The sequence below is a fragment of the Cucurbita maxima genome, unplaced genomic scaffold (assembly GCF_002738345.1).
Source record: "Cucurbita maxima cultivar Rimu unplaced genomic scaffold, Cmax_1.0 Cma_Scf00005, whole genome shotgun sequence".
In the NCBI taxonomy this organism is placed as follows: domain Eukaryota; kingdom Viridiplantae; phylum Streptophyta; class Magnoliopsida; order Cucurbitales; family Cucurbitaceae; genus Cucurbita; species Cucurbita maxima.
This window is the reverse complement of record NW_019272021.1, coordinates 2,887,629-2,906,154: the sequence shown is the minus strand read 5'-3', so window position 1 is coordinate 2,906,154 and position 18,526 is coordinate 2,887,629. Positions and strand designations below refer to the sequence as shown.

At 35.0% G+C, this 18,526-nt stretch overlaps 3 protein-coding genes across 4 annotated transcripts; all 3 read left to right on the top strand.

Annotated features, from left to right (window-relative positions):
* The first annotated feature begins 1,157 nt into the window (after positions 1-1,157).
* LOC111479613 lies at positions 1,158-6,740 on the top strand. Its single transcript, XM_023124368.1, has 10 exons — positions 1,158-1,525; positions 1,590-1,723; positions 2,646-2,842; positions 2,927-3,217; positions 3,758-3,816; positions 3,906-3,942; positions 4,353-4,424; positions 4,956-5,106; positions 5,248-5,379; positions 6,200-6,740. The coding sequence occupies exons 1-10, from the start codon at positions 1,387-1,389 to the stop codon at positions 6,584-6,586; spliced, it is 1,599 nt and encodes a 532-aa protein (XP_022980136.1). The 5' UTR covers positions 1,158-1,386; the 3' UTR covers positions 6,587-6,740.
* Positions 6,741-7,418: 678 nt separating this feature from the next.
* Positions 7,419-12,830, top strand: LOC111479615. Its single transcript, XM_023124371.1, has 9 exons — positions 7,419-7,631; positions 9,002-9,141; positions 9,247-9,307; positions 9,607-9,655; positions 10,940-10,994; positions 11,074-11,161; positions 11,453-11,571; positions 12,350-12,413; positions 12,658-12,830. Exons 1-8 carry the CDS (start codon positions 7,436-7,438, stop codon positions 12,410-12,412), a joined length of 771 nt encoding a protein of 256 aa, XP_022980139.1. The 5' UTR covers positions 7,419-7,435; the 3' UTR covers position 12,413; positions 12,658-12,830.
* A 1,621-nt stretch (positions 12,831-14,451) lies between these two features.
* Positions 14,452-16,825, top strand: LOC111479614 (inositol polyphosphate multikinase beta). 2 transcript variants are annotated; one of them, XM_023124370.1, is made up of 2 exons: positions 14,452-14,682; positions 15,635-16,825. In XM_023124370.1, the coding sequence occupies exon 2, from the start codon at positions 15,638-15,640 to the stop codon at positions 16,538-16,540; it is 903 nt and encodes a 300-aa protein (XP_022980138.1). In that variant the 5' UTR covers positions 14,452-14,682; positions 15,635-15,637; the 3' UTR covers positions 16,541-16,825. The 2 variants fall into 2 exon arrangements, with proteins under 2 accessions (XP_022980138.1, XP_022980137.1); XM_023124369.1 differs by having other exon boundaries at positions 14,453-14,682; positions 15,627-16,825.
* Positions 16,826-18,526: the final 1,701 nt, after the last annotated feature.

Genomic DNA, 18,526 nt, shown 5'->3' with positions numbered 1-18,526 from the left:
AACACGTTTAACCATGAAGTTCCTATAATTGAAGCAAAGAAAAAAAAAGTGCACCTTGTTAATATAGGTAGTGTATGTGGTATCAATTCATTAATATATCTTTCCTCTACTCGGGTGTCACATGACTGTTTTAAAATTGTCATCTTTATAGCGTCATTGTAAGGTACAGTGACATTTATTCACAAACGAAAGTGACCCATATGATGAAGTTACATACTTTCATATTTTTTTAACAAATAAATTGTGTTCTGTCACAAAAGACGTAGTAGAATGTCGGAATCATCAAGTACCGAACCCAGATTTCGAATCCTGGGTAAAAACGTAATCAATCTAATTATTTACGTGTTCGTTTCTCGAGTATTTAATTTAATTTTTTATATTATTCGTAATTTTTACAATAATTTAAGAATGTAAAAAGGGTAGCATTTTTTTGTTGGCATCCATTTAAGACTTCATATAAAGAGAGACGTCTAGAGAATTCAGAGTTTTTGACTTTTTCTCTAAATTTGCGCTTTAATTTCCTCAAAGTTGAAAATTCAAGAAAAATATTTAAAATATTTAAAAAATCATTTTGGTCCTATTTTGAAATTTATTTCATTTTAAATAATAAAATTATTATTTAATCAACCTCGATAAAAAAAAAATAATAATAATAAAAAATTACGTTCTCAATTAATTTATAATAGATCTCTAAATTTTTTATTTTTTTAATATTTTTTAAAAAAATTTAACTAATTTATTAAACATAAAATTAAACCCATTTAAAAATTTATTAAATATAAAATAAAATTAAAAGTTAATCAATTAAAATTTTAAAAAATTATTTTTAACAATTAAAAAAAATTCTAAAAAGTTTCCTCCGTATGAACAGATGCAAGGAAGAAACACCATCACCAACCCCTTCATTTATTTTAATGGAAGAATGACTTCTTTGACTGCAATTTCTAGAGAGAGAAAGAGAGAGATTAATGATTTTGGTCAAATGAATTTTCAGACAAAACCCATTTGAAAACATCAGTGATTATATTACATAACACAAACCATTTTGGATTAAGTTGAAGAACACCAACTTTCTCTCTCTAGAATCATCATCATCATCATCAATGGTTTCGTTGAGTTCCACTTTAATGGAGTTGATATCAAAATGTTCTAAGCCTACTTTTTTTTTATAAATAAATAAATCAATCAAATCCCTCTGTTTCAGCTTCGCAGACCAATTTCCGATTGGCCTCTGTTTTTTCTTCCCTTCTAAAAGGTTGAAGATGTTCATATTAATGCGAAAATTTTGGAGGGATTTGATTTCTTACCAGTTTCTCTCTCCTCCATGGTAGTTTCTCTCTCCTTTCTTGTGAATTTGGGCAGTCTGTTTTTGTTTTAGAACCCAGAATGGGATCAAGAAATGGAGGTGAAGTGATGGGAATTGCTCTGTTTTTGTTGTTGGTGAGTTGGGGATGGATTTTCCCGGAAACTGTGGGACAGAAAATTTCGTCTTCTACCTCTCTGCTGCTACAAGATGATGATGATGGTAAGGATAAAAGCTGATGTTTTTAGTTATGGAAAAAGATGGGTTTCATGGATGAGTTTTGCAGGGAGAGAGTTGGTGCAGAGAAATGATGGGTTTGAAGCAATCATGGAAGAAGATGATACTGTTAGAGATGATCCTTTGAACCATTTCAACAAGTATAGAGGTGGATATAACATCACCAACAAACACTATTGGAGTGTAAGTTTTCTCTCCCATTCATTGCTTCGATTCTGTTCGGTTCGATTCCGTTCCGTTCCGTATTTCATTAACTAGTGCAAACTTGGATTCTGTAACCGTGCAAGCCTACTGCTAGTAGATATTGTCTGCTTTGACACGTTAAAAAGCGTTTGTTAGAGAGAGGTTTGCACACCCTTATAAGAAATGTTTTGTTCTTCTCTCCAACTGACGTGAGATTTCACAATCCATTTCTCTTTGATTGGAGGGGTGAACGAAACATTATTTTTTATAAGAGTGTGAAAATCTCTCACTAGCATACATGTTTTAAAAACCGTGAGGTTGAGAACGATACGTAACAGGCCAAAACAGACAATATTCGCTAACGATGGGCTTAGATGGTTACAAATGGTATTAGAGCCGAATACTAGGCGGTGTGCGAGCAAATGCTGGCCCCCTAAAGAGGTGGATTGTGAGATCCCATGTTAGTTGCATAAGGGAACAAAACATTCGTTATAAAAACGTGGAAACCTCTCCTTAGCAAACATGTTTTAAAACATGTGAGGCTGACGGCTATAAGTAACAGCCAAGGCAGATAGTATTTGTTAGCAGTAGACTTGGGGTATTACAAATGGTATCAAAGTCAGACAGTGTGCCAGCAAGAACACTAGGCACCTAAGGGGATGGATTTTGAGATCCCACATTGATTGGAGAGGGAACCGAATAATTTCTTATAAGGGTGTGGAAACCTTTCCCTAGTAGACACGTTTTAAAAACTGTGAGGCTGACAACGATATGTAACGGGCCAAAGCGAACAATATTGCTAATGATGAGCTAGGGCTGTTATAGAATCAGTTAGATTGATCGAGTTTTTGGGATATCGAAGCTTTTAAACACTGAGGCGGCCGACACAGAGTTGACTTTTTAATCTTGTTGTTGGTTTCAGTCAACAATATTCACAGGAGCTGCAGGGTATGGGATTGGAGTGGCATGGCTTGTGTGTGGAATGGTCTATGGATCAATTTTGGCTGCAACTCAGAGCTGTGGGAAGGCAAGGGGAAAGGGAAAGGGAAGGATAAATTATGGGCACAAATTTTACCTATGGACCATACTTTTGGCTGCTTTCTTCACCATTTTAACAATGTAAGTCTCTTTATATGGAACCCCTCAACTTTACATTACATATTTACAGTGAGAAAATGACTGTGTTGTTGATGTTTTTAACAGCGTGGGCTGTGGAGTGGTGATTGGAGGAAGCAGTAACTTTGATAGGGAGGCAAAGAACATAGTGAAGATTGTAATAGAGACAGTCAATGGAGCATCAAACACCATTCAAGACACAACCTCAGCTATGAAAGACATGATTGCTAACTTAGAAGCTTCTACTTCTGATAGTGGAAGTGAGCAAACTTCTGGAGCTTTGATTTCTACTTCTCACCAACTTGATGCTCAAGCTGCAACTATTCAGTGGCAAGCCAATAAGAACAGGCACTTGATCCATAAGGGCCTCAACATAATGTACGTTAACTTACTAGTTCTGTTCATAGATTTATTAGACACGTGTAACAGTTCAAGCTCATCGTTAGGAGATATTGTCCTTTTTGGGATTTTTCTTAAGGACTTTCCAAATTTTTAAAACGCGTCTATTAGGAAGAGGATTCCACACCTTTATAAAGAGTTTTTTGTTCTTCTCCTCAATTGATGTGCGATCTCACAATCCACTCCTCATTAGGGCCAAGCGTCCTTGCTTGCACACCGTCTCGTATCCACCCCTTTTCAGGGCTTAGCCTCCTCGTTGGTACGTTGCCCGGTGTTTGGCTCTGATACCATTTGTAAGTCCACCGCTGGCAGATACTATCCTCTTTGGGCTTTCACTTTTGGACTTCCTCTTAAAGTTTTTAAAACGTGTCTACTAGGGAGAGGTTTCCACACCTTTATAAAGAATGTTTCATTCTCCTTCCCTATTGATGTAGGATTTCATAACACAAGACCGAGCTGATAAGTTCTTGGATATTATCTTGATGAGGGTATTGAAGAGGATGTTTGTGTGGTTTGCAGGTACATAGTGACCATGGTTACAATGTCCTTGAACTTGGGAGCTGTAATTGCTATGTCTGGTGAGTTTGTGTGGTTTCTTAAAGACAGCTAACTTTGTCCAAGAATTTCAATTTTTGTGATGTAATTTGTTTGTTTGTTTTGTTTGCAGTATTTGGTATTCTCAGATTACGAAGACCATTTCACTTGTAAGCATTTTTATCCATCTATTACTGTCCGATCGCACATTGGTTAGAGAGAAAAATGAATGTCAGTGAAGATATTGGGCTCCGAAGGAGGTAGATTGTGAGATCCAACATTGATTAGAGAGGGAAACGAGAGTCAGTGAGGATGCTGACCTCAAAGAAGGGTGGACTGTGAGATCTCACATCAGTTGGAGAGGGAAACACGAAATCTTTATAAAGATGTGGAATCCTCTTCCTAGTAAATGAATTTTAAAAACTTTGAAGGGAATCCCGAAAGAGAAAACCCAAGGACAATATCGACTAACGGTGGACTTGGGTTTAGTCGGCTACACTTACCCATCAAATCTCAATGTTCATTCTCACAAAACACAACAAAACATCCTTAAAAGAAGCTTGCTTTGTTTTTCTTGCAGTTTCATTGTCTTCTGCTGGCTTCTCACAGTTCTCTGTTGGATCTCCTTTGGATTGTACCTTTTCTTGAACAAGTAACTCTCTCTCCCTCTCTATTTTCCGTTTGAACTTCAAATTTTCTCCTTGTTTGATCGGGTTTTAACATTCTCTTGCATCTCGTGTGATTTCATCACATTACTTATTTTTCGTTTTTAAGAGTGAAGACTATCTCTACATATAAATACAGGTCATTTTAACATGTTTTGTTCTTACTCACATGCATTTTAAGAAAATTCTCAAGAGATCACCTGTGGAAATCCCACATTGGTTGGAGAGAAGAACGAAGCATTCTTTATAAGGGTGTGGAAACCTCTCCCTACCAAACACGTTTTAAAAATCTTGAGAAAGCTCGAAAGGGAAAACCTAACATATTTCAACCTGTTTTATCTTTACTCACATGTGAACAACGGCTAACCGCAAAACGTGCCGTTTCTATGATTGAACCATCGAAAAAGAAAGTACATTTTGTTGGTATAAGTCGTAACATTAATTCTTTTAACCTTTTCTTAGTTATCATATCTTGAAGATCGCTCTCAGTGAATATTGATTTTATTGTTTGATATCAGTTTCTCGAGTGACACGTGCACAGCTCTTGAAATGTTTCAAGAAAATCCCAACAACAACAGCCTCAGTTCTATTCTCCCATGTGAGCAACTGCTAACTGCAAGATCAGTTCTTACTGATGTAAGTTCAGAGATTTATGATCTTGTTAATCAGGTAATTTTTTTTTTTTTTACCCTAAATGATCTTTTTTTTTATCTGCATTCATCATGAACAAGCTTACAAAACATATATAGTTGGGTTAACTGATAAAACTACCTACAATTTTAACCTTTTTACTTCTTTTTGTTTTTGCAGGTTAACACACAAATTTCAGTATCATATCCAGACATTGCTCTGGTCTGCAATCCTTTCTCACAACCTCCATATTATGAATACCAACCTCAAAACTGCGCAGCAAATACCATTCGTATCGGAGACATCCCGAAGGTAAATACGTTGGTCTAAGCTTAAATTTGTATGATTTTTGTGAGATCCCACGTCGGTTGGAGAGGAGAACGAGTGCCAGCGAGAATGCTGGGCTCCGAAGGGAGTGGATTACGAGATCCCACATCGGTCGAAGAGGGAAACGAAACACTCTTTATGAGGGTGTGGAACCCTCTCCTGCGTTTTAAAAGCTTTAAGGGGAAACCAGAAAGGGAATCCCCAAAAAAGACAATATCTACTCGTAGTGGACTTGGGTTGTTACCGTTTTACTTTTAGTTTACATTCAAGAGGTCTCCTGACAATAAAATTATTGCCCTTGGATTTCTTGTTAACACGTTTGGTCTAATTAACATATTTTTTAACATTATATACAAAGATGTCTACGAGTCAGGGTAGGGACAGGGATATAGAAGTCTTTCTCTTTCTCGTTTTTGTCCCCCCTCTTATTTCAATTTTCATTTGTGTGGAAATTTTCATTTATTTTTATGGGAATCGGGGCGGGTAGAGATTTATGGAGAATGGAGACCAGGAATATAATCCCCGTCACCAACTTCATTTAGCTAATGAGAAAAAATATCTTCCTACACACTATTTCATTCCCCATTTAAACAGGAATTTCTCATCAAGCCTGGAGGACCCCATTCCTAGGTTCAAAAGACATCTCTGAGTTGTATGACATATAGCCATGCAATGTTATACAACGAACAAGAGAAAAGCTTTCGAGTGACATGCAATAATACCTTGATGAGTATTTAGCAATACCCGTGTCACGTACTTTTTGATATCGACATTTCCATCGACAACGATCTTATCGTTCTTTCAGGTGCTAAAGCTACTCACATGTTCAAATGAAAGCAACGAAGGATGTGAAAATGGTCAATTCATGTCCAACTCCGAGTACAAAACTGTGGAGGCATACACAAACTCAATACAAGATTTCCTCAACGTGTATCCAGGAATGGAGAGCCTGGTGGAATGCCAAACACTGAAAGATGCCTTCGCCAAGATCCTGGAACACCACTGCAAGCCTTTGGAGAAATATGCGTACATGGTTTGGGCAGGGCTGGTTTTTGTGTCGGTTTTTATGATGTGTTTGGTCTTGGTTTGGACAATTAGAGCCATTGCTGACCAAAAACTCCACCTTTCAGATGGATCGGTACAGCCAGCCATTTCTTCAACTCCAAACATGTTGGAGATGGCTAATTATTGACACTTGTCATCACCTTGGTTAAGTTAGGATAGAATCGATCGGTAATCCCGAGAGTCCCGAGAAGCTCGCGTAAGCGAGCTCAGGGTATGTTCAAGTTAGAGCCAAAATACGTTTGTGTTTGTATATCGGCTAAAATTATACAAAATAACATAGTTAAATTCTTATCGATTAATAGATTTATGTTTGTATATGTAATGGATAAAAATTTTGTGCCGTTTGTAAATCGGTCAATAGATTTGTAGATAAATTTTTATCCACTATAGAAATAATTGTGTCAATTGATAGTCATTGCACAAAAATTGATCATTCACGAGTTCGTTCGTATTTATATTGAGTCAAAAGTTTATTTTATCTAATAAGTACTTAAGAACGCAAAATTATGCTCTCAGCTCCACAAATCAAAGAGCCAAGAGTTCATAACTTACTCAAGATATCGAGTCGCATATTATCATCTTGTGAAACCGACAGCTATCCGATGTTGTTCTTTTTGGACTTTCTCTCAAGACTTTTAAAATGCATAGGCTAAGGAGAGGTTTTCACGCCCTTATAAATAATGTTTTATTCTCCTCTGCCATCAATATGAGATCTCATACTCACTATATAGGATATCCTCACTAACATGTTTTTATACAGACAATTTAGATTAAATCATTTTGAAACAATTTTAAAATAGGTGGCTATTAAAAGTGTTATTTGGATAAGATAAGATAATTTTATCGTTATATTATTGACAAGAGTAAATTATTATTAAAAATTAAATACAACGAGAGTAAAATTTCAATTTTGCCCTTGCATTCTACGGATACCTTCCTCCCAGAAAAATAGAACGGAAAAAAATAATAAAAAAATATGATAAAAATGCAGCGACGGCCATCTTCACCAGGATCATCGCCCGTTGAGCTCGGAGACTGCCTGGAAGAGCTGCTCAAGTTCACGCTCCAATCTCACATCGATGGAGCCCTAGAGCATGATCTAGGCTTATCTGCAGAGTTCTGCTCCCACCTCCTGAATGACGATCTTCCTCGACCCAATTTAGATCGCCCTGGTACTGAAAATATGAAACCTTAGTTTATCATTTTCGGGAGAAGTAGAAGAAATTGGTCCTTTTGAATTCGTATTTCTCTCTGTTGATTCTGAAATTCACTTCGGTCCATGGTTTTGGTGGCGGATTTAGTGGTGAAGGAGAAGTGTATCACTGCATATTAGATTCTGGTTCTTTTTTTTTTAGATAATGGAACTTTATGAGTGTAGTGTTGAGGATGGTTGGCTAATTTAGGAATGATCATGGGTATCTCCATTAGTATGAGGCATTTTGGGAAGCCCAAAGCAAAGCCATGAGACCGGACAATATCATACCATTGTGGAGATTCTTGATTGTTGAGAGGGCTCGACCATAAGCCTCACGGGAGGCTCTATAGTGTACTTTGTTAGAGGGGAGGATTGTTGAGAGGGAGTCTCACGTTGACTAATTTAGGAAATGATCATGGGTTTATAAATAAGGAATACATCTCCATTGGTACGAGGCTTTTGGGGAAACAAAAAACAAAGTCATGAAAGCTCAAACTCAAAGTGGACAATATCATACCATTGTGGAGAGTCATGATTCCTAACATGTAGTTTGTTTGTTTTCTTTTTAGTAAAACGGATTTAAACTAGATAATTGACTGTAGTTCATAATGCGTTTAAGTGGAAAGCTATTCTCTGTAATTAGGTTCTTCCCATTTCTCTGAGAAATCCGTATTTTCAGCTCTATGTGCTATCTTTCAATCAGATGACTGTTGAAATACTATTATTCTTTTGGATTTCTTATTTTGTTGTATCAAAGTTTAGTCTTCAATGTTAATTTGATATTAAATCCGGGCTAGGAGTGGACATTCTTGTGGTTGGGCTAAGTTATCTTGTGGGGTTAGCTTTCATTATCTTAAATGTTTGTTTTGACTGAATTTGGGAATTTTAGTTTCTGTGGCTGTTTTTGGTTCCTTTTTTTAGCTTAGTTTTAGATGTTGGCTAAGTTTAAGGGGATCTATTAGTTGGTTTTTAGGATATTTTCTATCTTGACTCTGAAAAGGGAAAGGTATTAAATGTAACTGATGTTCTAAGGAAATGTTATAAGTTCAAAGCCTAGGAGGCATTGGGAATGTTATTAGCTGACTTAAAAATGATATTTCCCTTCCCTTTTCTGTATTCTTTCCCAAAACTACATGAACATGGAATGGAATTGGACGAATTCTTTTTCCTAGTCTTGCTTTATATGTATAGCATACATGTATATATGTGTATACTTTAATTGAGAATCAAAATTTTCGGTGTAAGGAACTAAGTTTGTTGGTCGATTATGTTCTAATAGAAGTGTCCTGCTTTTGATTTATATTTTGATATGGATAACAAGGGGATTGAAAAATATTTCTCTATCAGACGTTTCCAAATTGTATAAGGATCTAGCGTCGACTCTTTGGAAGTCGGTCTCCAAAGCACCGTGTGGGTCATTAGATGACTTGGAGGACAAAGAAAAATGTAAGGAGTTGATTACCCAAGGAGGAGCTGAATTAGTAAATGCAAGTGCTTTTATACATAGCATTGATTGATCGAGTCTATTAATTATGACGACTTCCAAAACCCAACTTTTATGTCTAATCTAGCCTTTGCCTTGCACATAACAGGTTCTAAAGACAGTTAACTTTGAGCTTCATGTTCAGGAGCCTTTCTTTACTCAGCTAAAAGGTACTTCTATTAGATTATCTGTGCATTCTTAAGCTTGTGCTAGATGGTATACGTAATACGTAAACAAGAACAGTTAAAAATCAAACCTCTTTCACTTGAGAGCGCTCAGTGCACAGCACACGTTATACAAAAAAACACGAGCACCGTAAGAGTATAGGTATAAGAGAGTGAGGCAGCTTTTAAAATCTTAGCTTAAGCTTCTGAATCTTTTTGAGAATATGATTTTACTTGTTGACCTATTGGGCAGTCTTGTGATATTTAGCATGGATTTGTCTGATGCAATATCTTACTGGTTCTAGATGGCCTAAAGACAGTGGAAGGAAGATGTGCTGCTGGTGATTACATTCGGTATTGTAAATACTTTTCCATAATAAAATTACGTTCTTTGCTCGCTTTGTTTATTTTATATAATTTCTTAATCATTTATTTGTGCCATAAACAAACGATTTTCTTCGTAGAAAAAAGCAAACACTATTTAAAAGATGTTACAATATTGGAGACTTTGAGTTGCTATAGTTGTGAAATATTACATTGGTTCTTTGTAATTTGGCAAGATTGTCTTGAACTTGACAAAACAACCTGAATGTCAAAGTGACATGGTATTTAATGTTAGGAATCACAAACCTCCACAATGATATGATATTGTTCACTTTGAGCATAAGCTCTTGTGGCTTTGCTTTTGGTTTCCTCAAAAGGCCTCATACCAATAGACATATATTTCTTACTTAAAAACTCATGATCAACTCCTTAATTAGCTGATGTGGGACTTCTCTCCCAACCATCCTCCCATCGAACAAAGTGCACTATAGAGCCTCCCTTGAAGTCTATGGAGTCCTCGAATAGCCTACCCTTAATCAAGGCTTGACTCGCTCTTTGGAGCTCTCGAATAAGGTACATCATTTGTTCAACACTTGAGTCACTTTTGACTGCATCTTCGAGGCTCCCAACTTCTTTGTTCGACATTTGAGGATTCTATTGGCATGATTAAGTTAAGGACATGGCTCGATACCATGTTAGGAACCATGACTCTCCACAATGGTATGATATTGTCCACTTTGAGCATAAGCTCTCCTGGCTTTGCTTTTGATTTTTCCTAAAGGCCTCGTACCAATGGAGATATATTCCTTGCTTATAAACTCATGATCAACCCCTTAATTAGCTGATGTGGGACTCCTCTCCCCACAATCTTCCCCTCGAACAAAGTACACCATAGAGCCTTCCCTGAGGCCTATGGAGCCCTCGAACAACCTCCCTTAATCGAGGCTCGACTCCTTCTTTGGAGCTCTTGAATAAGGTACACCATTTGTTCGACACTTGAGTCACTTTTGACTACATCTTCGAGCCCCCCAACTTCTTTGTTCGACATCTGAGGATCTATTCGCATGACTAAATTTTAAGGACATGGCTCGATGCCATGTTAGGAACCATGACTCTCCACAATGGTACGATATTGGCCACTTTGAGCATAAGCTCTCCTGGCTTTGCTTTTGGTTTCTCCAAAGAGCCTCATACCAATGGAGATGTATTCCTTAATTATAAACTCATGATCATTCCCTAAATTAGTCAACTCCTTCCCAACAATCCTCTAACATTTAATTCTCTACTAATTTTTAACTATCTTCTTTGGTTCAGAATTCAGCCTGGAGCCTTGATACTTTTCAATAAATGTTTGTTGTTTGAGGTTCAGGTATTAATTCTGCAAAAATAAAAACATTGACATTTCTCCACCATCCATCGTTTCCATACAAAGGTTTTAAACTCTGCAGGATGTTCGTCAATACCCTTCATTTTCTGCAATGTTGGAAGCAGAAAGTCTTGATAAAGTTCTTCCTGGAGTAAAAACCTTAACAGATGGTAAGATAACAACCTGTATACTTTTTTTTTTTTTTTTCCTTTTTTTGATGAAACAGATAAAAACCTATATTGTTAACTTGCATTTCATTAATTTTCATGAACTTATACTCATAATAATATATGAGCTTTGGAAAACATTATTTGTTCTTACCTTCTAAGGTCATGAGAGCCATAAACTTATCCAATCTGGTTGGTTTGCTGATACATAATCCCTTTTATTCTCATTATTGTGCAAAAGGATCCAGCTACTATCTGAATATTGTATGAGTTATGAGCTGCAACTTGCTTCAGGTGTTCAAATATACAGGAATTTCTATTCTGAAGAGAAAGAACAGTCCAATGGTGTCCTTGGAATTCATGTCAAAAAATCTGTTGTCCAGCCATCCGTTATTTTGTCCAGAATTATATCTGTGAGTTTGATTGCTTCCCTACTTTTCCTTACCTACTTTCTTTCGTTTTTCTCTCCCACATCGATGGGGGAGAAAAACGAAACATTCTTTATAAGGGTATGGAAACCTCTTCCTAGCAGACACGTTTTTAAAAACTTAAAGAGGAAATCCAAAAGTAAAAGTCCAAATAATACAATATCGGCTAGCCATGAGCTTGGGCTTGGGCTTGGGCAGTCTCCTAAGTCTATCACAAGGACGAAGAGAAAAACTTTAGCCTTCTTTAGACCATTAGGCTTCCATGTTAGTAGGCTAGTTCTGGTAGGTTTAGTTGATAAAGTTTGAAAGCCTTACTTGCTAGAGTATCTGTCGGATCCCTCAAGGTACCAAAGGATTCGGTCAGCACCATCCCTCAAATGCACTGCACAAGGGCCACCCAACTGTATAGTTCTTTGTCACAAAAGACATCTTCTAATGACCAACAATCGAATATAGAGGCTATAAATAATATTAGTAAATTTAATGCATAATATTTCAAAAACAATATTCTTCTTTCCCTTCCCGTCTTATCTTTCCCGTCTTCGTCACGTCACGCCACTCCTTCCATTGTGATCCTTAGGTTAGCATCAACTAGACAAATCTTCCATCAACTTTTTGTTACGTTAGCAAATAAAAGTTTCGACATAGACCAAATAAAATAATTGTACAAAATTAAGAGAGAAAATTTAAGATAATTTGAAAAAAAAAAACGTATTTTTTAAGTAATGCTGCAAACTAACAAAATATTTTGATGTTTGGTCAGGGATTAGGCTACAATGCTATTCAAAGCTTTCTTGGCTTTTCAAGCACAGAAGAAGCACTGTAGGGTAATAATCTCAACTACTTAAATAATTTTATTATTTTTATTATTATGATTATTATTATAATATTCATGGATAAAAGATTACATAAAGCCATGCACATTGACTTTGTAAAGTAGATTTGGAAAGTGTAGTAAAAAAAGTATTTGTGCTCTCTTTTAGCCAACGACTAAGTTTATTTGCAATTCTATGTAGTTTAGGTTATATGTTTAGAATCATTCAAGCTTGACATGATCGATCTTGCTTGTACAGTGATTTCGAACATCAAACAAATGTTCTTGCCTTGACATATTCAAATAATAAGGTAACTCAAATCTTACTTTCTCTTGAAGTGATTCCTTATCGTTTTGAGATTGTTAGATATATTGTAAAAATATTATTCTTCAATAAGATTGTTGGATCAAATTCTCAAGAGTTCCAATCGTTGAAATGATATCAAAATCGGTTTGGGAGTTTTAGCATTTGTAAATTAAGGGTTTGCTTTTCAAATATAAGGGTTCTTAGATTTAACTCACTAGAATTATCATTTCTGGTAGACTCTTAGATTTTTTTAAAAAAAATCCGATAGCTTTTGAACTTTATTTCATATCTTTTTTTTATATATGTATGTTTTATTTATATCATATTCTTTGCGTTAACTATACGTTCTTGTTAAAAAAGTGTTTCATACGTCATTGAATTTCTTAATTTTATGGACCTATTAAACGCAAAATTTAAACTTTAGAGAGTCAGTAGACATATTAAAAATTTAACATATGTATATATATATATATATATATGTGTGGGCGGATCTTATCATAATGTTTCCCACTTAGAATAAGAACAATAAAAAGCTTTTATTAGAGGCATTTTTATATTAGGCATAGTTAGATTGAGTACTTTTGAAGCTAAATTAAATATTCCATTTTTTTTAATAAAAAAAAAAGGATAGAGATTATGGTTTTTAATTTATTATATTCTCACATGTCATGTCAATTATTCCACTTTAATTTCATTAAAAAAAAAATTCAATAATTAGTATTAATATTTAATTAAATGCAAGTTTTGATTAATGAGCATAAATATCTATCGAGATGGTTGCCATTTATTTGATCATATTCCTTTGTTCATTATTGCACCTAATTCCAATGTGAAATCAACTTTGTTTTCATATTTTCTCACTTATAAAACTTTTATATTGGAAAAATTTCATTATAACATTTTGTAATGCATAGTTTAACCGAGCTCAGAAGGTTGAAAGTTAGAATTCTCTCGACTATAGCATTAAAAAAATAGAAAAATTTACAAAATCTATAAAAAAAAAATTATATATATTATTGCATTATTAATTATTAATTATTGTGCTATAGGTTATACTTCCACATTAACGCACATAATCTAGATAAACACAAAGAACATGAGAGGAAAAAATGCAAGAAATTACTGTCTAAGGGATATATATATGTGAGAGATATGAAATAAAGGCCTGAGATACGTATTTGTCTATAATTCATAATTAATGTAAGATTTTCTCTCATTATATTAATATTGGTATACTTTTAATTAAAATATTTAGATTTCATTTGCAACCTTATGATAAGGAAAGATTAATCCAACATAAGGTTGAACCTTAGGACTTGACTTAGAGTAGAGACAAATCGACTAGAGTTGCAATCAAATGAAAATACATGTACATGCAACGTGTACAGCTGAATGAAACTTGATTTTTGCATGAGTTATATTTGGTCGGCGATGAAGAATCTCGCTTAAAGTCCGACAAAGTCATAAAGAGGAGCGAAAAATATAATGAGAGTTTGAGTTTCTTCGACTATGAATGTAACTGCCTAAGCTCACTGTTAGCAAATATTATACATTTTGTCCAGTTACATATTGTCGTTAGCCTTACAAGATTAAAACACGTCTACGAAGAGGTTTCCACACCCTTATGAGAAATATTTTATTCCCTTTTCCAACAGATGTGAGATCTCAAAATAAGCGTGTCTAAATCATAACACTGATTGCATACATGTTTAATGGTATAATAGTTGTAACTTTATACTATGATTTATGGTGTGAAATAAGGAAAAGTTGTTTATAGAAAGTTAGCGGCCTTTTCTGTATTGAAGCGGCAGGTGCTGCAGCAGCACCCGCCGCCGCCGCCGCCGCCTGAGGCGCATCCAGATTCAATACCAACAGTAGCCGGAAACCCCAACAAATAAAGCCAACCCCTACGCCTCTTTCCCTCCGCCATTGCCACTTTTTCCTCTTCTTCGATTTCCTTCTCCCTTCTCTCCAGGTTAATTTTCCTCCTCTCTCTCCCTCTTTCTCTCTCTCTCTCCAGATTTCGTTTCTCCATGTTTCTCTCTTCTTTTTCTAAATTTTTTATTGTTTGATCCGCCTAAATATTCTGTGAATTTCCCCCTTATTCTCATTTCATTACCGACCTTTGATTGCCCCTGAACTCTAGCTTGAATCTGGAAATGAAGAACATGCGTTTTCGTTCTCGATGCTTTCGCTTTCTTGATCATGCGCATTAGTTTTTAGATCAGGATTCCGGTTCCTCTTTTCGTTTTTTATTTCTATCTGTTAGGCTAGAAGGAATTCGCGGCTTCAATTTCTTTTATAATGTTTGATCTCCGTTTTTCTTGTTTCTTTGAATCTATAGTTTCAACTTATAGGGATTTACTGTGTCTTTTATATTGTCCATGGTTATTTTTGCATTAGATTTTTTTGTATCAGATGATGTTGTGTTCATAAAGGATACTTGCTCTGGGAGGGAGATCATGTTAATCCCTGATGTTGTCTGATTAGCACTTTTTTTTTTTTTTTTTTTTTTTTCCTTTTGGGATTGTATCTTCTAAAGCACACTGACAAAGTGTCTTCAAAGGCCGGGCTAATGTGAAAGTTCTAGTATGAGATATGTGAGGATTAGTGGTATATCAATAAAGGGCATAGCGGTAAACAGTTTGGGGAGTGTTTTTCTATAAATAGGAGTGTTACGAACCTTGGAGATGTAAATCATTTTAGTAGAGTGTCCTTTGTGGGGCTTGGAAGAGAGATAGCCCTCTTGAAAGGCTATTGTTATATTGTAGTTTCTTTTTTAGATTGCAATATATTAGTATCTTGTGGTTTTATGTGTTCGGACACCTAATATATNTTTTTTTTTTTTTTTTTTTTTGTTCCATTTCATATTTATTTAGGTATTGCTATTTTTATGTGACAGAAGCCAATTGTTTTTAGTTCTGTAGGCCATGTTTAAGATTCCAGATCATCAAGTTGCTGGGCATCAAGCCAGTAATGGTATGATGGGCCCTGTTGTGGATGATTCTGGTCTCTTCTTCAAGCCACTACAAAAGGATGAAAGAGGATCCAAGGAGGTGGCGTTCTATAAATCACTGGCTTCAAATATCGAAGTTCCAGATAAAATCCGTGCCTACTTTCCTGCCTTCCATGGAACCCAGCTTATACCTGCATCAGACGGTTCTGGCTTGCATCCACATCTTGTCTTGCAGGATCTCATCTCCAGTTACAAAAATCCATCCATTATGGATATCAAGATCGGTTCCAGAACTTGGTATCCACAGGCTTCTGAGGAGTACATCCAAAGGTGCTTTAAGAAGGATAGAGAAACCTCCAGCTTGGCTCTGGGGTTTAGGCTGTCGGGCTTGCAGGTCCATGTGAGCAAAGAAGCTGGATACTGGAAGCCAGACAGGAAATGTTTTCAGAACTCTTCAGCTGAGATAGTTAAGAATGTTCTGAAGAAATTTGTTTCTTCAAACATTTCTGCAGATTCGGATGCGGGTGATCTTGATTTTGATTGTGCTTTTGCACCATCAGTTTATGGTGGTTCAAATGGGATTTTGGCACAATTATTGGAGCTCAAGAGTTGGTTTGAAGATCAGAAGTTTTACCATTTCTATTCTTGCTCAGTGCTGATGGTGTGGGATAAAGAACCTAATGCAGCAGCTGCTATTAAACTCGTTGATTTTGCACACGTTGTAGATACCAAAGGTGCCATTGATCATAATTTCCTAGGTGGGCTATGTTCTTTGATCAAGTTCATCTCGGAGATCTTAACCAATCATCACGCCTGCCTGAACAAACCTTGCTCTGATAGCAATTTGAACTGCAACGGCGATAGCTCTGATAGGTGAGCAGAGTATTGAGGTTTGAAACATTGTGTTTATGAAGGATCATATCAGTTTTCAAACTGAACTATGATCCCATATGCTTTTTCTTATTTGGTTACTGGATGTTTTTGTGGAAGTAATTTTTTGTTTACTTTGTTGGAACTTCAAGAACAAAATCTGTTGAGTTATTGATCAGCCCTTTGCTGAAGTTGGTCTGATAGATTTCTCTGTAATTTATTTCACATGGGTCCTCCCAAGGCTGCAATCTTTGAAACAAATTGGTTTAATCAATGATGCTATGTATTTTTTTTTGTTTTTAATGAGCTCTCATGGGCCTTCAGTAGACTTGAGTTTATTTATCTTTGGGCCTAATCCCCCTCATGTGGACTTGGGCTTATCTTTGGGCCTAAGCCCCCTCATCCGAACTTGGGCTTATCTTTGGGCCTAATACCCCTCATTCGGACTTGGGCTTATCTTTGGGCCTAATTCCCTCGTACGGACTTGGGCTTATCTTTAGGTAACTATTTTAAGCTTTTAGTTTAAAATACAATGTAGCTTTTAGTTTAAATATTACTGGTCTCAAAATTAACTAGGTATATTTTTTAACATGTGTTAAAAATATATATTATATTAAATGGGGCGGGGAATTGGGTCTCGACCTCGCACATAAAATGGACTTCTCTTTGTGTCCCTTCTTTATGTAGGCGTCACATGACAATCAATTTCCACATTGGTTAGTCCCTGAACCATATTTGAACAAGGATTTGAAATTTGAATTCGAAATCTTATGGCCTCAATAGTCTCCTGCATTATGCAACATGATCATGTTATCGATTATCTTGAATAATTTATAATATTGAAGACTATCCTTACCGCCCAACATATCATTTTAGAATATTTTTCCGACTATAAAAATTTCTTAAGAGGTCATCTAACACATAGATTGTTTCAGACAAGTGCGATGACCTATATAATTATTGATTTTTCGTTAGGCCTAAGAAGTTTAAAACAATTTAAATAAAATTTAATTTAAGTTTTTTATTTTTTTGAGTTAAAAACTTAAAAAATAATTCTTGAGATTTTAAATTATAAAATTTTGAGGTATGACAAACAGAATTATATATTTGGAAATAAATTAGTTAAAAAAAAAAATAACACGTGTACGGAAAAATTACAGACAATATTTGTCGGTTCAGAGTGGGTCAAAGGACCAAGTTAGAAGGGCAAAATTGTCATATTATATTAGGGTTTTGGATAAAGGATTATTTGAGTAGAAAAAAAAAACAATTATTAAAAATATTCGACATATTTTGACGAAAAGTAATTTTAAATGGTTGCTAAATACATAATAAACTATTATCTTAATATCTGTATCACTTAACAACATTTTTTTTTCTTTAAAAATAATTTTATTTAGTACTTTTCATATATATATATATATATATATATATTTGTATAATAATCCTATAGAAAATAAACTAATATTAATTTATATAAATGAAATCATATCCACGATAATAATACTTATAAGGGTGAATTGAGTTATTTGGGTAGTTGAATATTTTTTTTCTAATTATTTTAAACAATCATATTTATCCTATTTTATAAGTTAATTTTAAATATCAAATATTCACAAATGACGATGCATTTATAATTAATTATAAAGCTCAAATATTCTTAAGTTTTATAATAATTTTTAAAGTAGAATAGAATTGAATTGTTACTCTATTTTTTAAGTTGAATCGAGTAAACCCGACCAACAAAAATAACAACTTCTAAACGAACACAAATTTTTAAATTTTTTAAAATTGAACCCAACATTATAGTGAGAGAAATGGTGGGGGTCGAAGTGATTTTGAATGGGAGAGAAAATGGACAGAGAATAGTTTCAGAGAAAGATTCGATCTTGGTGGCAGAAGGAATATTATTAGATATATATATATATATAGAGAGAGAGAGAGAGAGAGAGAGAATAGTTTCAGGCAAAAAAAAAAAAAAAAAAAAAAAAAA